The sequence below is a fragment of the Bos indicus x Bos taurus genome, chromosome 15 (assembly GCF_003369695.1).
Source record: "Bos indicus x Bos taurus breed Angus x Brahman F1 hybrid chromosome 15, Bos_hybrid_MaternalHap_v2.0, whole genome shotgun sequence".
In the NCBI taxonomy this organism is placed as follows: domain Eukaryota; kingdom Metazoa; phylum Chordata; class Mammalia; order Artiodactyla; family Bovidae; genus Bos; species Bos indicus x Bos taurus.
Window position 1 is genome coordinate 34082039 of NC_040090.1, and position 21893 is coordinate 34103931.

At 36.6% G+C, this 21893-nt stretch overlaps 1 protein-coding gene and 1 pseudogene across 1 annotated transcript; both read right to left on the minus strand.

The window, feature by feature from the left end:
- Positions 1 to 1990: 1990 nt before the first annotated feature.
- Positions 1991 to 2938, minus strand: LOC113904761 (annotated as a pseudogene).
- Positions 2939 to 11052: 8114 nt separating this feature from the next.
- Positions 11053 to 12012, minus strand: LOC113904762 (olfactory receptor 51A4-like). Its single transcript, XM_027561853.1, has one exon. It carries the CDS (start codon positions 11992 to 11994, stop codon positions 11053 to 11055), a length of 942 nt encoding a protein of 313 aa, XP_027417654.1. The 5' UTR covers positions 11995 to 12012.
- Between the last annotated feature and the right edge of the window lie 9881 nt (positions 12013 to 21893).

Genomic DNA, 21893 nt, shown 5'->3' on the forward strand with positions numbered 1-21893 from the left:
AGTATTCTGGCCTGGAGAATTCCATGGACTATACAGTCTGAGTTGGACATGACTGAGAGACTCACTAACTTGTTTCATTTAATATGTTACTTATATATAAACTTACTTTATATGCTAAATCACAATGATTGAAATAGTGGGGTAGAGATTTGTACATGGCCAATTTTCCAAATCACATTAAATTTATATTCACTATATGGGTATAGTGATCAGTTCTGCTTCAGGATATTAAGAAAGCTACATTCAATATTTTCCCTAGATCTCTAAATGGAGCTGATAGTGAAAGTTCTCTTTCCTCTGTTAAGTGAAGTGAAAGTCACTCAGTTGCGTCTGACTCTTTGTGACCACATAGGCTATCCAGTCCATGGAATTATCCAGGCCAGAATACTGGAGTGGGTAGCCTTTCCCTTCTCCAGGGGATCTTCCCAACATAGAATCGAACCAGGGTCTCCTGCATTGCAGGCAGATTCTTTACTAGCTGAGCTATCAGGAAAGCCCAGTTAAACAAGAAGTAAAAAGTGTCCCTCCTGCCTATTTATCCAATTTTTGTCTACTTAGCACACCATGTGGGTTAGCTGCATCCAGAACACTGATAGAAGTAGGAAGACAGGAGGAAGAGAAAGAGTTTAATGATGCTGATGACCTTTTGCTGCACTTAGTTATGCTAAGGCTCCCCAGGTTCCTACAAATTTCACATCTGTGAGCCATTGTAATATCTTACCTAAGAAAATTTTATTAAGATAATATTGTATTTGTTGTCACTTGCAATAGAGTATATGTCTCATTTACTAAAGCAGGCTTTTTTATTTTTCAGAGTGTGAATTAATGATATTAGTTCTGATTACAAGCAGATTTAAATTCATTTAGGAACTTTCAGTGAGGATCTGATTAGATCTTATATATACATGGTATTATTTCATTTTAAAATAATGTCCAAGTGCTACTTTCACTTGCTTTTATTTTCTTTTATGCCCCAAGAAATTGATTTGCAGAACAAGTGAGCTCTACATTAATGGGATTTCTCAGACATAGTTTACTTGATTCTTTGGCTTTACAATTATGTATTTTATTCATGTCTTTGAAACTGATTAAAATAATGAGGTTTTTAAATCCAACAAATAACTGGTATATAGTGGGTACTTTGCTGGGTACTGACAAAGACAAAGATTAAAATCTGCTTCTTAAGTCACTTGCACATTGATTTAGGTGGTTTAGGATACAATTGAAAAATAATACTGCTTAAAAATAGCAAATAGCATTGCACATACTTGGATAAAGAATAGATAACTCAATGTACATTTAAAGGAGATAATTTATGAAATCTATTGCAAACAATTGAAAATATAAGTGAATATTTGCTTATCTATTATTTTTTGCATTTCATTTAAATTATTTTATGTATATGAGCCTTTTATCTCCAAACACATTTCATAGTACTTTAGGAGAGGGGAATTTTTAATAGTTTATTTGAATTGCTAATGACTAACATGCATACACATACAATAAGAGATGTTTTGTTTGTGTGGGGATATGTATGGTTAATCCCATAGCATACTTCAGATACTGCTAACCATGCCTGAGTTCATTAGAGCCACAATTGGCTTCTTTTTTATTCTGCAAAGGAACGTGTTATTTTACTGTTTTTCTCTTTTTGTTTAGAATAATACTTTGAAAATCTATTTAGTCTTAATGGAGACTATATTGCTGTGGTTAAGGTTGATATACAGCTGGCTGCCTGTAGAGATAAAAACCAGCAAAGAGGTGGAAAACTTAGTTATAAAAAGATTATAATTCCAAGCCTAACTCCTAAAACATCTAATCTAGATTGTTGTTAATGCTTAGATAAACAACGTGATATTTGATGGGCCCACCAAGTATGTACCGTGCATCCTTGTATTCAGTTTCTATTCTTTCATCACCATCTTCAGATTTCGACAGTTGCTCAGGAATTGCCAAGTAGGGGAGCTTCCACTGCAGCTGTAATTGCCCATCAACTTCGTTTTTCACATAATTTCACCAGGATTTGATTTCTAATCTGCTGACTTTTCACAGAGTACACAATGGGATTCATTAGAGGGGGAACCAGAAGGAAGATATCAGCTATGGTGACACTAATAACTGGAGAAGCATTTTTGGCAAAGTGGTGAAGGGCAGCCAAGGTGACAGTAGGCACCTAGAAGACGAGCACAGCTCAGATGTGGGAGATGCAAGTGTTGAGGACCTTGAGACTGCCTTTGTGTGAGGTGATGCTCAGAACAATTTTTAGGATTAGCAAGTAAGGTGCAGAAATGCACAACAAATATAATAAAGAAGTAAGAGCCATAAACAATCTGAGGTGATATTGACCCTGTTGTCAGTACAGGTCAGCTTCGTAACACCCTGGTGGACACAGTCGGCGTGGGATAGAAGGCTTTTCTTATGAATTTCAGCCTCTTTACAATAAAGGGGAAAACAAGGACAAACAAAACCATAATGCTGTGAATACAAGGCCAACTTTAATGACTCTGGCACTGGTCAGAATTGAGAAGTGTCTCAGAGGGTTGTGGATGGCCATAAGGTGATCTATGGACATGATAAAAAGAACTGATGACTCCATAGCTGAGAATCCATGAATGAAAAACTCTTGGGCAAAACAGGCATCAGGGGAAATTCCAGTGGCATTGAACAAGAAAATTCTCAGCATGGTAGGAGGAGAGGAGATGGATAATCCTAAATCAGAGAAGGCCAACAAGGAGAGGAAATAATACATGGGCTCATGCAGAGAGGTCTCTGTTATTATGAGAAAGAGGATGGTGCAGTTCCCCAGGATAGCAAAAAGGTATATAAGGCAGATGGGGACAGAGACCCAAATGTGCACATGCTCCATCCCGGGGATCCCAATCACGAAGAAGGCAGGGATTTCCCCTTCAGAAATGTTAAAGATAGACATTGCAGGAGTATAAAGGAATCACAGTGCGGATCTTGCCAAGACCTTCCTGCAATGGAAGAAATAGATTAGTTCAAATGTACATGCTTTAGTCAACTGCTTGGTACAAATCTTGGGACTGCAGCTATTTTCCTGTAATTCACAGTATGAAGATAATATTTCATAATATATAAATACAAATAGTATCAGGACCCATGCATATAAGTAGGATATCAACAGAAACTTAAACAAGTAACCACCAACAGTTAGCTACAAACTTTTTCCCCCTTAGATTTAGCATACATAAAAGAAGCAGTAAATTTCACAAGTTCTATTTCCTATACCATTGTTTTTTTAGATAGTGATAGCCTTTAGTTGGAACAATGTATGGATAAATATAGGATCATAGAAGGGCATCACTTACCACAATTGCATTGCATTTGTAGTTGCTAAAGAATATTTAACTTTAAGAAACAGTATTCTTAAAAAAAAAATAGGGCTAGGACAACTGGATATCCACACCCCAAAATAATGACAGACCCCTATTTCACACCTTACACAAAAATTCTCTTAAAATATACCATAGACATAAATTCAAGAGCTAAAGCATTAAAGGTATTAGAAGGAAACATAGATAATGAATTTTTGTGACCTGGGATTAAACAATGTATGTGACATCAAAGGCCCAAACAGAAAGCTAAATATGAAATTTGTTACATAAATATGCACATATGTAAAAAACAATTCATCAACAGTAAAAAATATTCAAACGACATCAACAGGAAAATGAGAAAAACAACCCACAGAATAAAAATATTTGCAAATAATATATCTGGACTTGTATCCAGAGTATATGAAGGACTATTACAACTCTACAATGAAGATAAGAAGATCCTTAAGATCATTCGGTTCAGTTCAGTTCAGTCGCTCAGTCATATCCAACTCTTTGCGACCCCATGAATCCCAGCACACCAGGCCTCCCTGTCCATCACCAACTCCCAGAGTTCACTCAGCCTCACAGCCATCGAGTCGGTGATGCCATCCAGCCATCTCATCCTCTATCTTCCCCTTCTCCTCCTTCTCCTCCTGCTCCCAATCTCTCCCAGCATCAGAGCCTTTTCCAATGAGTCAACTCTTCACATGAGGTGGCCAAAGTACTGGAGCTTCAGCTTTAGCATCATTCCTTCCAAAGAAATCCCAGGGCTGATCTCCTTCAGAATGGACTGGTTGGATCTCCTTGCAGTCCAAGGGACTCTCAAGAGTCTTCTCCAACACCACAGTTCAAAAGCGTCAACTCTTCGGCACTCAGCCTTCTTCACAGTCCAACTCTCACATCCATACATGATCACTGGAAAAACCATAGCCTTGACTAGATGGACCTTTGTTGGCAAAGTAATGTCTTTGCTTTCGAATATGCTATCTAGGTTGGTCATAACTTTTCTTCCAAGGAGTAAGTGTCTTTTAATTTCATGGCTGCAATCACCATCTGCAGTGATTTTGGAGCCCCCCAAAATAAAGTCTGACACTGTTTCCACTGTTTCTCCATCTATTTGCCATGAAGTGATGGGACCAGATGCCATGATCTTCGTTTTCTGAATGTTGAGTTTTAAGCCAACTTTTTCACTCTCCTCTTTCACTTTCATCAAGAGGTTTTTATTTCCTCTTCACTTTCTGCCATAAGGGTGGTGTCATCTGCATATCTGAGGTTCTTGATATTTCTCCTGGCAATCTTGATTCCAGCTTGTGCTTCTTCCAGGCCAAAGTTTATCATGATATACTCTGCATAGAAGTTAAATAAGCAGGGTGACAATATACCACCTTAATGTACTCCTTGTCCTATTTGGAACCAGTCTGTTGTTCCATGTCCAGTTCTCACTGTTGCTTCCTGACCTGAATAAAATTTCTCAAGAGGCAGGTCAGGTAGTCTGGTATTCCCATCTCTTTCAGAAATTTCCACAGTTTATTGTGATCCACACAGTCAAAGGCTTTGGCACAGTCAATAAAGCAGAAATAGATGTTTCTTCTGGAACTCTCTTGCTTTTTCAATGATCCAACAGATGTTGGCAATTTGGTCTCTTGTTCCTCTGCCTTTTCTAAAACCAGCTTGAACATCTGGAATTTCATGGTTCACGTATTGCTGAAGCCTGGCTTGGAGAATTTTGAGCATTACTTTACTAGCGTGTGAGATGAGTGCAATTGTGCGGTAGTTTGAGCATTCTTTGGCATTGCCTTTCTTTGGGGTTGGAATGAAAACTGACCTTAAGATCATTAGTCATTAGGAAAATGCAAGTCAAAATCAAAATCAGATAGCAATTCATTTACACAGATGAACTAAAATAAAAAAGACAATTTTAACTGCTGGCAAGAATGTGGAGAAAGTTAAAAGTGTTGTTGGCCGCTCAGTCATGTCTAACTCTTTGCAACCCCGTGGACTATAGCCTGCCAGGCTCTTCTGTCCATGGAATTCTCCAAGGAAGAATACTGGTGTGGGTTGCCATTCTCTTCTCCAAGAGCTCTTCCCGACCCAGGGATCAAACCTGGGTCTCCCACATTGCAAGCAGTTTCTTCACTATCTGAGCCGTGATTCCCCTCAGAAAGTTGAACTCTCCTACATTTCTAGAAGGATTTTAAAATGGTTCACCAATTTTGGAAATCATTTTATCAGTTTTTGAATATTATGATATAACAACAGTATCTCAATGGAGCTGTTAATATAATAAAATGAAACTACATCCCAAATACTTACCTTCCTGTTTCTCTTATATAACATACTAAAATATGGACATGGTCTTTTTTTTTCTCTTACCAAGAAAACCTACTCGGAACACTTGATGCAGATTTTGTATAACTGAATAAAAAGTACATTTGTCTGACTGCTACCCAGGAAATTTTGAGGATAACTGAAATGGCTAGCTAGCCTCTTTAGGCTAAAAGGCACATGAATTTAGGTACCAAATGTGGAATAAAATATAGGAGTGCCAACTTGGGGTCATTTTAAAAGAGATCCTGTCAAAGCAATGAGGATACGAGGGGAGGACTAAAAGAGAAACACAGGTCGCAGGAGAGCAGCACTGAAAACACTCAGCAGGGAAGACAACGAAGACTGAACAGGTACCCTAAAGAGAAATAAGGAGCTTTAAACATCTACAAAACCTGAAAAGCCTGAAGCTACGCTATGACATTTCTGCAATACTATACTTTTTCAAGTCTCTTCCTTTTGCAAACAGTAAAAATGCTCTCCTTTGCCTTGACTTTTCTTTGTTCAAATGCTTGGTTAGTTATCATGTCCTTTGCCATCCTTTTCTGAGACTTCTGTCCACCTCCCATTCAAAATAAACTGGAAGCAGTGACAGGTTTTATTTTCTTGAGCTCCTAAAACACTGCAGATGGTGACTGTAGCCACAAAATTAAAAGATGCTTGCTCCCTGGAAGGAAAGCTATGACAAACCTAGACAGCATATTAAAAGGCAGAGACATCACTTTGAAGGAAATGGTTCATATAATCAAAGCTATGATTTTTCCAGTAGTCATGTATGGATGTGAGAGTTGGACCATAAAGAAGACTGAGTGCTGAAGAATTGATGCTTTCAAATTGTGGTGCTGGAAAAGACTCCTGAAAGTCCCTTGGACTGCAAGGAAATCAAATCAGTCAATCCTAAAAATCAACCTTGAATATTCATTGGAAGGACTGATGCTGAAGCTGAAGCTCCAATTCTTTGGCAACTTGATGTAAAGAGCTGACTCACTGGAAAAGACCTTGATGCTGGGGAAGGTTGAAGGCAAAAGGAGAAGGGAGCAGCAGAAGATGAGGTGCTTAGAGAGCATCACGCACTCAGTGGACATGAACTTAGCAAACTCCAGGAGATAGTGATGGACAGAGGAGCCTGGCATGCTGCAGTTCATGGAGTTGCAAAGAGTCTGACATGACTTAGTGACTGAACAATAACAATGGCCAAAAAAAAAAAAAGTCTCCTAGTAGTCACTTTTGCTTTCTCACTGATGTTCACTGCAAACTCACTAGTTTCACATATCTGCATCCAGAAACAATGCATAGTAATGTGTATTTTGATAACTACCATTTAAAAACATGTCACCCAAGAGTCAGGTCTGAGTACCTGGCTTTAAATTTCTTTCCGTGCTCACTCAGTGATTCTGGCCTAGATTTGTTTAACTCTGGCCTTCTACTGTGCATTTACAGAATTGTTGGACTTCCCAGAAGATCAGGGTAATGCCATTCATTTCTAATCACTTATTGACTGTAATCAGTCAAATATTATGCAAATTATTTTGCTTGAGATGGTACAAAGGCATGTGGTAGCTATGAACATCAGGAAACTTACAGTAAGTTGTTAAGTCATTGGACCCACACGTCCGAGTAAAGAGGAAATGGAGGTGGCACAAGCAATCACCGGAATTTCACTGCTTTGTAGTCAGAACCACTTATCCTGACCTGCAGAATCTAGTCCTGCCTCCCTGATGCTTTCTTACTGACCCAGAATACTTTGGGGATTGCAGATCTGCAGGCCACACTCAGAGAAAAAGAAAACTCCCTGTAGGTGAAACTCAATGGGACTGGAACCGAGGAGAGTCATCCAACCTCCTGTAAACTGGAAGAATTAATTCATTGAGGAAAACGCCTCTTAAGCCTCTTTGGATCCTTCTGGCAGAATTAATGTTCCCCTTTACTTTGATTGACAGCATCATGTGAATAATCTTAGAGCAGTTTCGAAGGGTATGATAACCATGCTTTCTATGTGAAGTAAGTCAGAAAGAGAAAGACAAATACCATATCACTTGTATGCAGAATCTAAAATATGGCACAAATGAACTTGAAATAGACTCACAGACATAGAGAACAGACTTGTGATGGCCAAGGGGGAGAGGTGAGATGGTGGGGGGAGGAAGGATTGCGAGTTTGGGGTTAGCAGATGCAAACTATTATGTATATCCAATGGATAAACTACACAGTCCTACTGTATAGCACAGGGAACTACATTGAACATCCTGTGATAAACCATAATGGAAGAGAATATGAAAAAGAATATACATGCTGATAATGGAACCACTTTGTGGTGCAGCAGAAAGTAACACAACATTGTCTATCAACTATCTTCAGTAAAAATTTTAAAAAAGAAAATATAAGTGTATGCATGTCTTTATGTGTCTGTCTACTCCACGAGAGTTTAATCTCGTGGAGTTATATGTCTTCTTCTAGAAATTCAGAAGGACTTGAAAATTTAATTTTTATCCAGCATCTTCAAGGGCAGTTTTCAACCTGGGATGTACATAAGAATTCCTTATGGAGTTTTACAAAATTGCAGTTATCTAGGCTTACTCTAGATTCACTTAATCTCTTTATTTGGTATTCTTGGAAGTTTTGGTATTTTCTTTGTATATTATGTATATTATTTCCCATGATTATCATGTTATGTATCAATGTTGTTTCCATGGTAAAAACTAGGCTAATTATTTTTGTATATCACTATAACATTACTGCACTTTGTATAATTACCCTTAGAGACATTTTGCTTGAAATCTCTTTTTTTGTAATAGCTTTATTATCTTGTTTTGCATGCCATGGAAACAACCAGATCTACTTGTCAGTTGCATTATTTGTGTTCTCAACTCTCATCTGACTTTTTACATTTGAAAGCATAAGTAATAAATTAACAATGACCACTTAAAGATAAATTTAACCATCTTAAGTTAGCTTAACTCTTTCAAAGTAATAGATAATATTTGTTTAACTCTGATATGCATTCATGAAAGCTCTGCAATCAGCAATAAGGCTGGCGTTATGCCTCCAACACAAAAGGAACCTGGCAGAACCAATGAAAAAGGACTGAATCAGTGACTTCAAACTCTTATGACTCAACTCCTGGGTAACTTTCAGGCTGTTCCAGTGGGCTGAATCATGATTTCCATAACTCTTTTTAGTCAATAGACAAATAAGTTCATGAGACTGCTAAAACAAGATCGAGTGGAACAAGAATAAATAGCATAGCACTGGATGAACTGATGAATAACATTTTATTGTGTTTGTTTGGGATACGGTTGATGGGATTTATGTTCTATTTTCTGAATATATAATGAGGCTTTATCTCATTCTCTTAAGTTATAATAATCTAGTAGACTCTGCTTTTACGAATTGAGTGAAACATTATGAGGTCATAGCTGATTCTCACTGAATCCTCTGAGTTCAAGAAACTCTTATTGAGGGTCTTTAGGCAATGGCACCCCACTCCAGTACTCTTGCCTGGAAAATCCCATGGATGGAGGAGCCTGGTATGCTACAATCCATGGGGTCGCTAAGAGTTGGACACGACTTCACTTTCACTTTCACTTTTCACTTTCATGCATTGGAGAAGGAAATGGCAACCCACTCCAGTGTTCTTGCCTGGAGAATCACAGGGATGGGGAGCCTGGTGGGCTGCCGTCTATGGGGTCGCACAAAGTCAGACACGACTGAAGTGACTTAGCAGCAGCAGCAGCAGTTTTCAGTAAAATGTATTACTTTTATAGGTATAATAAGAACCTGTCCTCCTTTTAAACATGACATAATTTGAAAAGTTGATTATGCAACATTGAAAATGTTACTCATTTAATCAGGTCTGACCAGTCACTTTTAGGTAACAAAGGGTGACTTTGCAAAGTTTATTCTGACAAAGCCCACCTAAGTAAATCAGCCTGTTACTTGACTTATAGGTAGCCGTAGAGATGGTAAAAGAGACCAGAATGGCAGGTCAGAATGGTGGGATGTGTTTCAGAGTGCAATAAAATAAAATACTACCCATATTTTTGGATACCTGAGAAGTAATCTGATCAAGGATTTTTTTTTTTTTTTTTGGTTATAGCTTCCTCTCTTTCCTCTTTTGATAGAATACAATAGCAGTTTTAAAACATCCTATCCGAGATTCTATGTGAAAATTTCCAGCACTGCAGACTTAGGAAGTCCTATCTGATAAATTAACATTCTTTCTTAATCTGCATAAATAATGAAGCCAAATCTAATGAGGAGAGCCTTTTCTTGGATCAAAAATGATTTTTATTTGAAATATTTCATGAAAATGGGAAAGACTATATGAAAAAAAAGGTATTCTTCAATGGAAAATTCTTCATTGTTCACAGTCCACTCTGATAGGTTATTTACTTCTCATCATGTGGGGACATGGAGTTTTCATTGTCTTTGATCTATTTTTCAACTCTGCAACTTATAGATACTAATAGCAGTCAAAATAATTCATGTTGGTAGACATTCACATAAATTATCTGGTGGAGAGTCAATTGTCATGTGTCCTATATGATGGAATAATTCATATTTCAACTCATTTGCAAATTAATGTAAATTTTTTATTCATAAATGTATCTTTTATATTTGGTCTCCTTTGTACTGAGTGTATCATTTGCCTGGTCTTTCATTAAAAATGAGTTAAATGATATCTTTAATAGATGTTATTTTATTTCTTTGTGAGAGCTGTTATTTTATGAAAATTAATCCTTCTCAAGGTTTATATTCTTGCATAAGAGAAAAAACAAATTATACAATGTAAAATGAGCTATGGCCTTAGGTAAAACCTGGAATACAGAAAACTTTCTGCCTTATATAACTTAGAAAATGATATCTTAATGCTCATGGAAGAAATAGTAAAACAAAATAAATGAATTAAAGTATTCTTGTAAACTCTGCATACATGCATACTTGTTTGTCTTATTGGCTCCATGTGTGCACTGTAATTGCCCTTCTCAATTTCAGTTCCTGAGAGCACAGGTATACATCATAAAAGTGAAAAACTGTGTATTGAAAAGGGATATTTTAAATGAATAATCAATCCTCTGTCACTTCTAATCACTAGACATTTGTATATACATATAGAATATTACATTAAACATGATCAAAATGGCAAGTGTATATTGTGTTCAAAAGGCTAGTAAGGAAAGCTGAGTGAAAAGAGAGCTTAGAACATTTTATGTTTACATAAGAACTCAATCCTAAATTCTTAACCAGGAAGGCTGAGTCTTCAGTCTTAATAAACACATTGAGAGAAGATATTATATATTGTAAAGTGGTTAATATATGGTGTGATTGATTAACTATGCTGCTCCGTGTCCTGTACTGACTGGATTTACATTGTGGTTAAGAACCCCTGTCAGCTGTATTTTTGACACAGTTTCATTAAAATCAAATTTCTTATCTGCTGGTTCTTCACACAGTATATAACGGGGTTCATCAATGGAGGTACCAGCAGGAATACATCAGCCATGAGGATTTTAACCATTGGGGAACTGTATTTGGCAAACCGGTAGATGACAGATAGGGAGATAATGGGAACATAGAAGATGAGCACAGCAATGATGTGGGAAACACATGTATTGAGGACTTTGAGCCTTTCATTCTGTGATGCTATGCCCCACACTGCTTTAAGTATCAGCATGTAGGACATGAAAATACATGTTATGTCTAGGATGCCTGTGAGAGCCACAAACAAGCCATAAATGACATTAATCTTGTTGTCAGAGCAAGCCAGCTTCATGACATCCTGATGGAGGCAGTAAGAATGGGAAAGGAGGTTCTTCTTACAGTATCTTAGATGTTTCAGAGTAAAAGGGAAAGGAAGGATCAACAAAACATTTTTGAGAGAAAAGACAAGGCCTGTTTTTATGACTCTGGTACTGGTTAGGATAGAAGTGTATCTCAGAGGATTGCAGATGGCAATAAAGCGATCAAAAGACATGATGAGAAGTACTGATGATTCCATAGCTGAAAATCCATGAATGAAAAACTCTTGGGCAATACAGGCATTGGGGGAAATTCCTGGAGCATTGAACAAGAATATTCTTAGCATGGTAGGGAGAGAGGAGAAGGACAGTCCCAGGTCAGAGACAGCCAACATGGATAGAAAATAATACATGGGTTCATGCAGAGAAGGCTCCATTTTTATGAAAAAGAGGATGGTGCAGTTCCCCACAATGGCAACAATGTACATGAGACAGATGGGAATGGAGACCCAAATGTTGGCAGACTCCAGCCCTGGGATTCCAATGAGGAAGAAGGTAGCGATATCAGTTTCAGAGGTGTTGAAGATGGACATACCAGAATATGAGGAAATCAAGATGAGAGGCCCAGGAAACACTTTCTGCAGTGATGAAAACAGATCGGCTCAAATGCCTGACTCTAGCCTATTGCCATCATTTAAGGTCCTGTGAATCCAAGTGCTATTCATATAGTTCTCAAGTATAAACCTAAATGGATAAAAATAGATACATATAGAGTTAGATGTCAATATCCAACTAAAGATGAAAACTGAGAAAAAAGAAAACAAATTGAAACCTACAAGAGATATAGTTTATAACAGACATATATTCAACACAAGGACTGATGGTTCAACTAAATAGTCATACAGACAATATTTTATACAAACGAATATAGTTACATATAGTTATCTATTTTCCAAATAAAGAATTTGAGACTTTTGCTTTTCTTATGTAAATATAACACTCTCCACTGTTTAGGCGGAGAAGGTGATGACACTCCACTCCAGTACTCTTGCCTGGGAAATCCCATGGACAGAGGAGCCTGGTAGGCTGCAGTTCATGGGGTCGCGAAGAGTCAGACACGACTGAGCAACTTCACTTTCACTTTTCACTTTCATTCATTGGAGAAGGAAATGGAAACCCACTCCAGTGTTCTTGCCTAGAGAATCCCAGGGATGGGGGAGCCTGGTGGGCTGCGGTCTATAGGGTCACACAGAGTCAGACACGACTGAAGTGACTTAGAGGCAGCAGCAGCAGCAGCAGCCACTGTTAAGGACATCATTAAAACATCAATGAATTTACATAAAATTCAGAGACAATGTATTTTCCCAAGTATTTTTATATAAAACAAGGGTTTCATTTTCTTTTCCTTGGGTTTTTTTAGTTCTCTCAAAAAATTTGGTCCTTTTCTCCACAGAGAATTTTATATCTTTTGCAAAATTTATTTTTAGATTTTACATTGTTGTTATTATTTATAGAATCATTTACTGTCTATCACTATTCTCTCTTTCTTAATGATTACTCCAGTATTTTTGCCTGGAAAATTCCATGGATGGGGGAGCCTGGTAGGCTATGGTCCATGGGGTCGCAAAGAGTCAGACACGATTGAGCAACTTCACTTTCTTTCTTTCTGTTGTTCCTTTTGGAGAAGGAAATGGCAACCCACTCCAGTGTTCTTGCCTGGAGAATTCCATGGACAGAGAGGCTTGGTGGGCTGTGGTCTATGGGGTTGCAAAGAGTCGGACACGACTAAGCAACTAACACACACACCAGTCATATAGAAAAATACCATAAATTGTTGTCATAGAAGCCTGTTATCAGACTATATTGATTATTTTTGTATTTTCTCCTCCTACCACAGTTCTGAATGTTCCTTCATCATCTTTCTTCCCCTTAATCCTTTATGCAAGTCTGCAGGCTAAGTTACTTCAGCCGTGTCTGACTTTTTGCAGCCCTATGGGCCGTAGCCTGTCAGGCTCCTCTGTCCATGGAAGTTTCCCAGCAAGAATATCGGAGTGGGTTGCCATGCCCTCCTCCAGGGGATCTTCCTGACCCAAGGATCAACTGTCTCCTAAGCCTCCTACATTGGCAGGTGCGTTCTTTACCACTAGCGCCACCCAAGAAGCTCCTACACTGTATACACCTCTGTAAAGAAATCCTTCAAAAAACATTCCTGAATCGATTCTTTATGGACATCTATTTCTTGCTGGCACATAGTCTTTTGTTCCTTTTAGTTGGAGTGTTCTTCCTCTTTTTAGTCCTTACAATGTTCTTTTTATCATTGATCTTCTGCAGTTCAGTATGAAACACATAGGTAGAGGTTTAGAATTAATATCTTCTACTTGGAGATTGATATTTTCAACCTGATTTTTCAGTTTTGAATGTCCTCTGCCATTATAACTTTCAACATTGTCTAGTAATAACTTCTTTTTTTTAATAACAGTTTTATTGAGTTATAATTCACATACTATACATTTCGCTCAATTAAAGTGTAAAATCCAGTGGCTTTTAGTATATTTACTGAGTCTCACAGTCATCTCTACCATCAGTTTTAGAACAGTTTTGAAAAAGTTCAACAGTTTATTTTTGTGTATGGTGTTAGAAAGTGTTCTAGTTTCATTATTTTACAAGTGGTTGACCAGTTTTCCAAGCACCACTTGTTAAAGAGATTGTCTTTAATCCATTGTATATTCTTGCCTCCTTTGTCAAAGATAAGGTGTCCATATGTGCGTGGATTTATCTCTGGGCTTTCTATTTTGTTCCATTGATCTATATTTCTGTCTTTGTGCCAGTACCATACTGTCTTGATAACTGTGGCTTTGTAGTAGAGCCTGAAGTCAGGTAGGTTGATTCCTCCAGTTCCATTCTTCTTTCTCAAGATCGCTTTGGCTATTCAAGGTTTTTTGTATTTCCATACAAATTGTGAAATTATTTGTTCTAGCTCTGTGAAGAATACTGTTGGTAGCTTGATAGGGATTGCATTGAATCTATAAATTGCTTTGGGTAGTATACTCATTTTCACTATATTGATTCTTCCAACCCATGAACATGGTATATTTCTCCATCTATTAGTGTCCTCTTTGATTTCTTTCACCAGTTTTTTAATAGTTTTCTATATATAGGTCTTTAGTTTCTTTAGGTAGATATATTCCTAAGTATTTTATTCTTTCTGTTGCAACGGTGAATGGAATTGTTTCCTTAATTTCTCTTTCTATTTTCTCATTATTAGTATATAGGAATGCAAGGGATTTCTGTGTGTTGATTTTATATCCTGCAACTTTACTATAATCATTGATTAGTTCTAGTAATTTTCTGGTGGAGTCTTTAAGGTTTTCTATGTAGAGGATCATGTCATCTGCAAATAGTGAGAGTTTTACTTCTTCTTTTCCAATTTGGACTCCTTTTATTTCTTTTTCTGCTCTGATTGCTGTGGCCAAAACTTCCAAAACTATGTTGAATAGTAATGGTGAAAGTGGGCACCCTTGTCTTGTTCCTGACTTTAGACGAAATGCTTTCAATTTTTCACCATTGAGGATAATGTTTGCTGTGGGCTTGTCATATATAGCTTTTATTATGTTGAGGTATGTTCCTTCTATTCCTGCTTTCTTGGAGTTTTTATCATAAATGGGTGTTGAATTTTGTCAAAGGCTTTCTCTGCATCTATTGAGATAATCATATGGTTTTTATTTTTCAATTTGTTAATGTGGTGTATTACATTGATTGATTAGCGGGTATTGAAGAATCCTTGAATCCCTAGGATAAGGCCCACTTGGTCATGGTGTATGATCTTTTTAATGTGTTGTTGGATTCTGATTGCTAGAATTTTGTTAAGGATTTTTGCATCTATGTTCATCAGTGATATTGGCCTGTAGTTTTCTTTTTTTGTGGGATCTTTGTCAGGTTTTGGTATTAGGGTGATGGTGGCCTCATAGAATGAGTTTGGAAGTTTACCTTCGTCTGCAATTTTCTGGAAGAGTTTGAGCAGGATAGGTGTCAGCTCTTCTCTAAATTTTTGGTAGAATTCAGCTGTGAAGCCATCTGGACCTGGGCTTTTGTTTGCTGGAAGATTTTTGATTTGATTTGATTTGATTTGATTCAATTTCCGTGCTTGTGATGGGTCTGTTAAGATTTTCTATTTCTTCCTGGTCGAGTTTTGGAAAGTTGTACTTTTCTAAGAATTTGTCCATTTCTTCCACGTTGTCCATTTTATTGGCATATAATTGTTGATAGTAGTCTCTTATGATCCTTTGTATTTCTGTGTTGTCTGTTGTGATCTCTCCATTTTCATTTCTAATTTTATTGATTTGATTTTTCTCCCTTTGTTTCTTGATGAGTCTGGCTAATGGTTTGTCAATTTTATTTATCCTTTCAAAGAACCGGCTTTTGGTTTTGTTGATTTTTGCTATGGTCTCTTTTGTTTCTTTTGCATTTATTTCTGCTCTAATTTTTAAGATTTCTTTCCTTCTACTAACCCTGGGGTTCTTCATTTCTTCCTTTTCTAGTTGCTTTAGGTGTAGAGTTAGGTTATTTATTTGACTTTTTTCTTGTTTCTTGAGGTGTGCCTGTATTGCTATGAACTTTCCCCTTTGGACTGCTTTTACCGTGTCCCACAGGTTTTGGGTTGTTGTGCTTTCATTTTCATTCGTTTCTATGCAAATTTTGATTTCTTTTTTGATTTCTTCTGTGATGGATTAAAGATCTAAACATAAGACCAGAAACTATAAAACTCCTAGAGGAGAACATAGGCAAAACACTCTCTGACATACATCACAGCAGGATCCTCTATGACCCACCTCCCGGAATATCGGAAATAAAAGCAAAAATAAACAAATGGGACCTAATTAACCTTAAAAGCTTCTGCACATCAAAGGAAACTATCAGCAAGGTGAAAAGACAGCCTTTAGAATGGGAGAAAATAATAGCAAATGAAGCAACTGACAAACAACTAATCTCAAAAATATACAAGCAACTCCTACAGCTCAACTCCAGAAAAATAAATGACCCAATCAAAAAATGGGCCAAAGAACTAAATAGACATTTCTCCAAAGAAGACATACAGATGGCTAACAAACACATGAAAAGATGCTCAACATCACTCATTATCAGAGAAATGCAATTCAAGACCACTATGAGGTACCATTTCACAGCAGTCAGAATGGCTGCGATCCAAAAATCTATAAATAATAAGTGTTGGAGAGGGTGTGGAGAAAAGGGAACCCTCTTACACTGTTGGTGGGAATGCAAACTAGTACAGCCACTATGGAGAACAGTGTGGAGATCCCTTAAAAAACTGGAAATAGAACTGCCTTATGATCCAGCAATCCCACTGCTGGGCATACGCACTGAGGAAACCAGAAGGGAAAGAGACACGTGTACCCCAATGTTCATCACAGCACTGTTTATAATAGCCAGGACATGGAAGCAACCTAGATGTCCATCAGCAGATGAATGGATAAGAAAGCTGTGGTACATATACACAATGGAGTATTACTCAGCCAAAAGAATTCATTTGAATCAGTTCTAATGAGGTGGATGAAACTGGAGCCTATTATACAGAGTGAAGTAAGCCAGAAGGAAAAACACCAATACAGTATACTAATGCATATATATGGAATTTAGAAAGATGATAACAATAACCCTGTGTACGAGACAGCAAAAGAGACACTGATGTATGGAACAGTCTTATGGACTCTGTGGGAGAGGGAGAGGGTGGGAAGATTTGGGAGAATGGCATTGAAACATGTAAAATATCATGTATGAAATGAGATGCCAGTCCAGGTTCAATGCACGATACTGGATGCTTGGGGCTAGTGCACTGGGACGACCCAGAGGGATGGTATGGAGAGGGAGGAGGGAGGAGGGTTCAGGATGGGGAGCACATGTATACCTGTGATGGGTTCATTTTGATATTTGGCAAAACTAATACAATTATGTAAAGTTTAAAAATAAAATAAAATTGAAAAAATAAAAAAGAAAAAAAAAAAAGAAAAAGTTCAACATTTTCCAGCTAACTTACTAGTTAGATTGCTTCATATTTTCAAAGACTTCCTTTATTTATGTTGCATTTTGGTGCATTCTTTAGTACTACCGTCTAATTTATTAATTCTGTCTTTATATGTGTCTAGTCTCTAACAACCATTGAGTTTTTTTCATTTATTCTATTTTTCTTTTTAAATAAAAGTTATTTTAATAATCCTCAACTTCAATTTATAGCTACCAATTCCCCCAATAATTTTTCATTTATTTGTATTGTTATTATGGTCTTTAATTTTTTGAGAATAGTAAGGTTGTCTAATTTCAAAATTCATCTCTAGTTTGATTTACATCTTTTCTCATGGGTAAATATTCTTATTATTGAAATTGTAGAATATCTTTGTCAGTATTAGTCTTCATCTTTGTTTTGCAATTCTACTTATAATCCCATCTTGAGTGGAAATTTCCTTGTTTGTTTCTTGATTTATTTTGTTCCTTTTCCATGATTAGATGTAGTAGTTGGCTCTTCTGACTTCCTAAAGTTTGTAAATTGTAATGTCTTTTTATAATGGGTAAGGGATCTTATTTCAAAGGAGAATTAAGTGCAGTGTTGCCCATTTTTCCCCAACAATCTCAAGACCTAGCTGGTTATTGGGAGCACACTCATGTTGTGACAACAGGTATTTCCACCCTCCATGTGGGTTACTAACTTGGTACTTTGAACTGATTCCTTGTCAAACATGAGGCACTATCATTCTGAGTCTCATATAGGTGCTGAGCTGCCAACCACCAATGTGTCTCTATAGCAGGAGTCAAGTGGGTTTGTGGATTCAGTTTCAACACAGTTATATGTTTTTATATTGCATCTCAAAATATCTACCTATCTATCTATCTATAATGTATTTTATATTTGTTGTCTGACCTAAGGAGTAAAACAATGTATTTTTATTATATCTATTTTTGCTATATGTTTTTGTGTGTAGTGGAAATTTACATATATGATTCAGCTCACCACACTGTGTAAAATTCACCATGAAATGTTAGATACAATTTTAGAAATATAATTTGTTAATGCTTATGTTTGGGAAAAATTAATTTTGTTGAGAATTACTTGTTCATGTGCTCTTTGGAAAATAATGAATTAAGGTACAAATTTGTCCAAAAATACAATAGAGCTAATTGCAAGTTTATCATCAATCCTTGTTATGAGGGATTTGATAAAATTCCTCAGATTTGAAATATTCAGGCAGTTCTTAGGTACTACTGTTCTTATCTTTAATTACATCTTCAACCATTGTGTTACTATAATCCTGTTGTCATGATGGAGAATTCTTAAAAGGTCATGTTCCCTTTCTTAACTATTTCTTTTCTGTAATTATTCTTTTTGGCAATCTCAAATTCTAATGATTGCAATCCACCTTCAATTGTTTCTGAGTTGTTGCAGCTGCTCCGTGAACTGGATTATCTGGATTGGACTCCACCTCCAACTTGCTATAATTATTTCCCTCTATCCAAACTACTATTTCTAGGCTGTCTATAACATTTTAGTGATATTTATTCCCCTTAAGGTTTAGATGTCAAGGAGAAAGACAATTAGAAAGAAACACTTAGGAGTTTCCAGACTTGATAATTTAAATTACATCCATTAAAAAGAAAGAGAAAAAAACCTGGCAGGTGTTTGAATATTGCTCAACCTTAGATGTTGGAAGACTCATTCATAGTAAGGCGATGAATAAACTTGTTACAGTGACTTAATACCGTTGTGGTATTTGTCTGCCTAAATGCCTAAAAACTGCTAATCCAGTTGTGTCAAGTCATAGAACTACTAGCAGAGAGCTATTTGTTAGACTTGGTCTTCCAATTCCCAAAATTTGCTCATGACACTAATCTGAAAGGATTGAGATAAATGTTCAAGGAAAAAAAAAAGTTTTATTCCAACAGATATTGTGCAAGAATGCAAGCTTGTTTGGTCTGTGTAATCATGCCGTTAAGTAGAGATTAGAAGTTCTGTCTCCAGGACAGATGTGTCACACTATGAAAGCTAAGTGAGCTGTTGAAAGAGAATGTTTCTTTGCTGCCTGGGGCCCCTCTTTTGTCTGGTTTGTCTGTTAACCTCACCTGGTTCAGTCTCTAACATCAGCCTTCCTTGCTAATGCCTCTCCCCACACTGTTAAGTTGTTCCTTTTTGGCTAAATGAAGACTCTGATCCTCTTTCAATTTTCTTCCAAATGTTATCTAGCAAATCAGTTTAAACACTTTGAATTTTGAGTTGTAAATCCTTCTATACCATATCCTATAAATAACTCTGCTCATATCAGTTTTCTTAATATAATTAAAAACTACTTGATTAATGATTAATGAAGAGAAAACAAAATAATAAGAAAATTTCCAAAAGCACATAATACATTCATCATTATCAACCTCTACTTGTCCTGAATAAAAAAAAAAAAAAAGTATGACTCTCTTTAGGTAATACTATATTTCTATAGAAAAGCTATTTTATTATTTTTTTAAGAGACTTTAGAGGAAAGCAGAAAACCACACAGAAAATTTTCCAGTATGTTTTTCTTTCAGAAGGGCCTAAACAACCCAATTCTCCTGTTTTCAAAAATGTGAAAAATGTAGTTTAAGTAACACATACAGAATGGCTTTAAATTTAGAATAAAGTTCACTATTTATATAGGAGTTATTAAATGAAACTGTTTGATCTTTGTATTAAAAGTAGAGTGATATGTGTATAGTCAGGATGGTAGTATTACCCAGACTGTTTCAGGTCTTGAGTATATCCTGAGACTGAAGCAGCTATTAAACAGTAAAAGCATAATAGCTTATTAGGAATAAGATACACATCTTCATGTTCTTCACTGATAAAATTAATAATTTGAACATGACAGTTTTCAGATACTTACATATCAGGGTTAAACAAGAGATGAATGTAGGATGAAGCTACTTCAGTCCCAGTTGTTAGGCACAAGGGTTGATCATGACAGTATGATTCTAATTCTCCTATGCTGTGACCTTTTTAGTAGAACTGAGGCCTCTGGGAATGATAAATCAGGAAACAGTAACCAGAGACTGAAAAGTCCACAGGTAAGTCTTGAAATGAGTTAATTCACAGAGAGGTCAACTGAATTCCCATTATGCATATGCATGAGCCATTTATGGTTAATGCCGTACAAGGCTTCCTTATTCCATGAAGCAGAATGGTCAGACAGAGCTGGAGCTATATCATGGTGGCTGCTTTAGGGTCTGTAGTCAGATTCACGTTTTCTTAAGCACATGCAATTTTTATAAAATTTATTTGTGTTCTTTTGTGTCTGTATATGTATTACAGGTAAAAACTTCATGCTCTAATAGTTAAAGCTTCCCAACTTTGGACAAATGATTTAACTCTGAGTTTTAATTCCCTAATCTATAAAATGAAGAAAAATACAAGAACTCATGCAACTGGCTTGTGACACTTAAAGACTGGTAAATGTGGCTGCTCTTACTATTGCAGTTATCATTTTGATAATTATTACTACGCCTATTTTCAAGGTTTCCTGATGCTTCTTGCCGAGGGTGCTTTGCAATTATATTAGGAATCACAAGGGCCAGTCCGAAACAACACTGGTTACCAATAGTCTGAGACTGTCACAAAACATCAATAAATATAGTAAAAGACACAATGTTTGGAAATAAGGGATAAAAAAGCTAGCATTACTTATGAAAGTGTGATTGGTACAAAATAAGGCCTAAGTGTTATATAAACTATTCATTAGAAATAAAAATAAACAATAATTTTTCATAAAAAGACCAAATATGAATTGATTTTACTTTTATATATCAGTACCAAAGATTTAGAAAAAGATGATTTTAAGTGCTCTTCAGATAAGGATAAATTAGTACAAACACTTAATAATAAATCTAATATAAGAGGTGGTGCTAATGGTAAAGAACCCTGCCTGCCAATGCAGGAGACAAAAGGGACGCAGGTTCAATCCCTGGGTCAGGAAGATCCCTTGAAGGAGGAAATGCAACCCACTGCAGTATTCTTGCCTGGAGAATCCCATGGACAGAGGAGCCTGGTGGGCTAGAGTCCATAAGACCGCAAAGAGTAGGATATGACTGAAGTGACTGGGCACACACTTGCACAATATAAGATATATATTATCTTTTTAATGTTGACCTGAAATAAGTGATCTGACAAGTATTTTTCCAGCCAAAATGAGTTTGTTAAGGATCAGCAGAAAATTGTGATTCAGGGTCTTCAACAATGGTGAGCCATGTGCTAGTTTCCATATGGCAAGGGAAGAAAAAAGCTTTTACAAGAGAGAAAAAGGAAAATGGGAAAGCTATTGGAAACAAAGAGTCCATGACTTTTCATTAGCTAAGTCCTTGTCAGGAAAGAAGAATAGTTTTTCTTCTTCCTCTTGGGCTCTCCTATCATTTTATGGCAGGAGAGCTCCCCACTCTGGTCTCCCAACTCTATTTAATTGAGTTT